The sequence below is a fragment of the Colobus angolensis genome, unplaced genomic scaffold (genome assembly GCF_000951035.1).
Source record: "Colobus angolensis palliatus isolate OR3802 unplaced genomic scaffold, Cang.pa_1.0 Scaffold25, whole genome shotgun sequence".
Taxonomy (NCBI): domain Eukaryota; kingdom Metazoa; phylum Chordata; class Mammalia; order Primates; family Cercopithecidae; genus Colobus; species Colobus angolensis.
Window position 1 is genome coordinate 4,178,926 of NW_012115710.1, and position 3,392 is coordinate 4,182,317.

The 3,392-nt window shown below is 50.6% G+C and overlaps 1 protein-coding gene across 1 annotated transcript in view; it reads left to right on the forward strand.

Moving 5' to 3' along the window:
• The window catches only part of TSKS (testis-specific serine kinase substrate), a 31,646-nt gene that overhangs the window by 1,561 nt on the left and 26,693 nt on the right, over window positions 1-3,392 (forward strand). The window contains exon 2 of the mRNA XM_011946355.1: window positions 151-379. Within this exon, the coding sequence (XP_011801745.1) occupies window positions 151-379 (229 nt within the window). The remainder of the gene's footprint in view (window positions 1-150; window positions 380-3,392) is intronic.

A 3,392-nucleotide genomic window follows, 5' to 3' on the forward strand; every position in this document is an offset into this window, starting at 1 on the left:
GAATAAAGCAGGCAGCGAGGACAGAGAAGGGAGAAACTTGTATACAGTGAGAGTGGAGTCACAGCGGGTGAGGTATGGAGAAAGTAAGGCAGGAGGGGCCAGACACCGTGGAGCTGCTTCTCGACCTTTCTGCCTGTTTCTCCTCTGCAGGGTGGAGCCCCAGATGTCCCACCAGCCCATGCACTGGTGCCTGAACCTCAAGCGGTCCTCGGCCTGCACCAATGTGTCACTGCTCAACCTGGCCGCCATGGAGCCCACCGACTCCACGGGGACAGACTCCACAGTGGAAGACCTCAGCAGCCAACTCACGCTGGCCGGGCCCCCTGCCTCCCCCACCCTACCCTGGGATCTGGATGACGCAGACATCACGGAAATCCTGGTGAGGGCCCCGCACACCACCTGCTGGGGAAGACCGAGGTCCTCCACTCGGTGGTAGCAAATACTTAAGACGGGGATGGGGTGTTTTTGACTTGGAGTGAGAACGTTCTGGTCATTCTTTGAGACGCAGAGGAACTAACTGGGAACTGCCTCCTCCTTCTCTGACAGCCAGCCATGAATCCGGGAGTTGGTCTTGTATTTTTTTTCTTCTTCTTTTAGAGACAGTCTCACTGTGTTGCCCAAGATGGTCTCAAACTCCTGGGCTCAAGTGATCCTCCCGCCTCGGCCTCCCACAGTGCTGGGATTACAGGCGAGAGCCACTGTACCTGGCCTGGGTGTTGGTCTTCAGTTCATACAGTCACTCCCAAATGTCCCCAGTGAGCCTGGGCTCAGGAATCAGACCAGATCCCTGCGCTTGGGGAGCTCCCAGTCTGGTGGGGGCAAAAGACACAGACTAGGGTGAGAAATTCCGTAACGGAGGAGATCCCAGAGAAGGGCTCCTCAAGCCAGGTTGGGGGTATCAGGGAAAGCTTCCTGGAGGAGGATGTCTTGCAACTGGACCTTAGCAAGTGAGTAGGCGTTCTCTGAGGGGAGTCACCTAAGAATCTGGGGCAAAACTGAGAGGTGAGCAAGATTTAGGGAGATTTAGAGAATTTCTGGCAAAAGTATAGAGGGTTACAACTTGGTGCTTTAACTCACTGCACCTCTGCTCCTCACCCCCTACCTGGCTTCCCCTGGGCCAGGCCTGAAACAGGCGCTACCAGATACTGAGAACTACACTAACAATAGCCATGATCTTCATGATGCTGATGAGATTCACTAGCACTTACTAGCACTTTCTATGTTCAGGGAGCCCCCGTTTTCTCATCTGTAAAATGGAGATGCATACATTCGTTTCTTTATTTTTAAAATCTATTTATTTATTTATTTATTTATTTATTTTTGAGACAGAGTTTCGCTCTTGTTGCCCAGGCTGGAATGCAGTGGCGTGATCTTGGCTCACAGCAACCTCCGCCTCCCGGGTTCAAGCCATTCTCCTGCCTCAGACTCCCTAGAGGCTGGGATTACAGGCATGCGCCACCACACCCGGCTAATTTTGTATTTTTAGTAGAGGCAGGGTTACTCCATGTCCGTCAGGCTGGTCTCGAACTCCGGACCTCAGGTGATCCGCCCGCCTCAGCCTCCCAAAGTGCTGGGATTACAGGTGTGAGCCACTGTGCCCAGTTTTTATTTATTTTTAAGGCAGGGTCTTGCTGTGTCTCCCAGGCTGGAGTGCAGTGGCATGATCACAGCTCACTGCAGCCTGGGCTTAAAGGATCCTCTCATCTCAGCCTTCCGAGTAGTTGGGACCACAGGCACACACGTGGCTAATTTGTTAAAAACTTTTTGTAGGCCAGGCGCAGTGACCTATAATCCCAGCACTTTAGGAGGTCAACGCGGGTGGATCACGAGGTCAGGAGTTCGAGACCAGCCTGGCCAATATGATGAAACCCTATCTCTACTAAAAATACAAAAATTATCTGGGTGTGAGGGTATGTGCCTGTGGTGGCATGTGCCTATAGTCCCAGCTACTGGTGAGGCTGAGGCAGGATAATGGCTTGAACCCGGGAGGCGGAGGTTGCAGTGAACCGAGATCGCGCCACTGCACTCCAGCCTGCATGACAGAGCAAGACTCTGTCTCAAAATAAATAAATAATAAATAAATAAATAAATAAATAATTTTTGTAGAGACAGAGTCTCACAATGTTGCAGTCTGGTCTTAACGTCAAGCAATTTTGGGGCCTTAGTCTCCCAAAGTGCTGGGATTACAGGAGTGCAACACCATGCCCAGCCACATATATTCTTTTTAACAAATATTTCTTTTTCTTTCTTTCTTTTTTGAGATGCAGTCTCACTCAGTAGCCAGGCTGGAGTACAGTGGCGCGATCTTGGCTCACTGCAAACTCCACCTCTCAGGTTCAAGTGATTCTCCCACCTCAGCCTCCCAAGTAGCTGGGATTACAAGAGCGCCACCACACCTGGCTAATTTTTGTATTTTTAGTAGAGATGGGCTTTCACTATGTTGGCTAGGCTAGTCTCGAACTCCCAACCTCAGGTGACACCCGCCTCAGCCTCCCAAAGTGCTGGGATTACGGATATGGGCCACCACACCTGGCCTCTCTTTTTCTTTCTTCTTCTTTTTATTTTTTTTCATTTTCTTGAGACGGTCTCACTCTATTGCCCAGGCTGGAGTGCAGCAGCATGATAATAGCTCACTGGAACCTCAAATCCTTGGGCTTAAGAGATCTTTCCACCTTGACCTCCAAAGTAGGTAGGACTACAGGTGCGCAGCTAAACAAATGTCTTTCTTTCTTTCTTTCTCTCTTTCTTTCTCTTTCTCTCTCTCTCTCTCTCTTTCTTTCTCTTTCTTTCTTTTTTTGTTTTTGAGACTGGTTCTTGTTCTGTTGCCCAGGCTGAAGTGACAGCATGACAGCCCAGGCACAATATTGGCTCACTGCAGCCTTGGCCTCCCCAGGCGCAGGTGATCCTCCCACCTCAGCCTCCCAAGTAGCTGTAACTACAGGCAGATGCCACCACAGCCAGCTAATTTTTTTTTTTTTTTTTTTGGAGATGGAGTCTCGCTCTGTTGCCAGGCTGGAGTGCAGTGGTGTGATCTCAGCTCACTGCAACCTCCACCTCGGGTTCAAGCAATTCTCCTGCCTCAGCCTCCCGAGTAGCTGGGACTACAGGCATGAGCCACCACACCCAGCTAATTTTCGTACTTTTAGTAGAGACGGAGTTTCACCATGTTGGCCAGGATGGTCTTGATCTCTTGACCTCATTATCTTCCCGCCTCAGCCTCCCAAATTGTTAGGATTACAGGCGTGAGCCACCGTGCCCAGCTTCACCCAGCTAATTTTTAAAACAAATTTCTGAGGCCGGGCTTGGTGGCTCACGCCTGTAATCCCAGCACTTTGGGAGGCTGAGGTGGGCGGATCACCTGAGGTCAGTAATTCGAGACCAACCTGATCAAC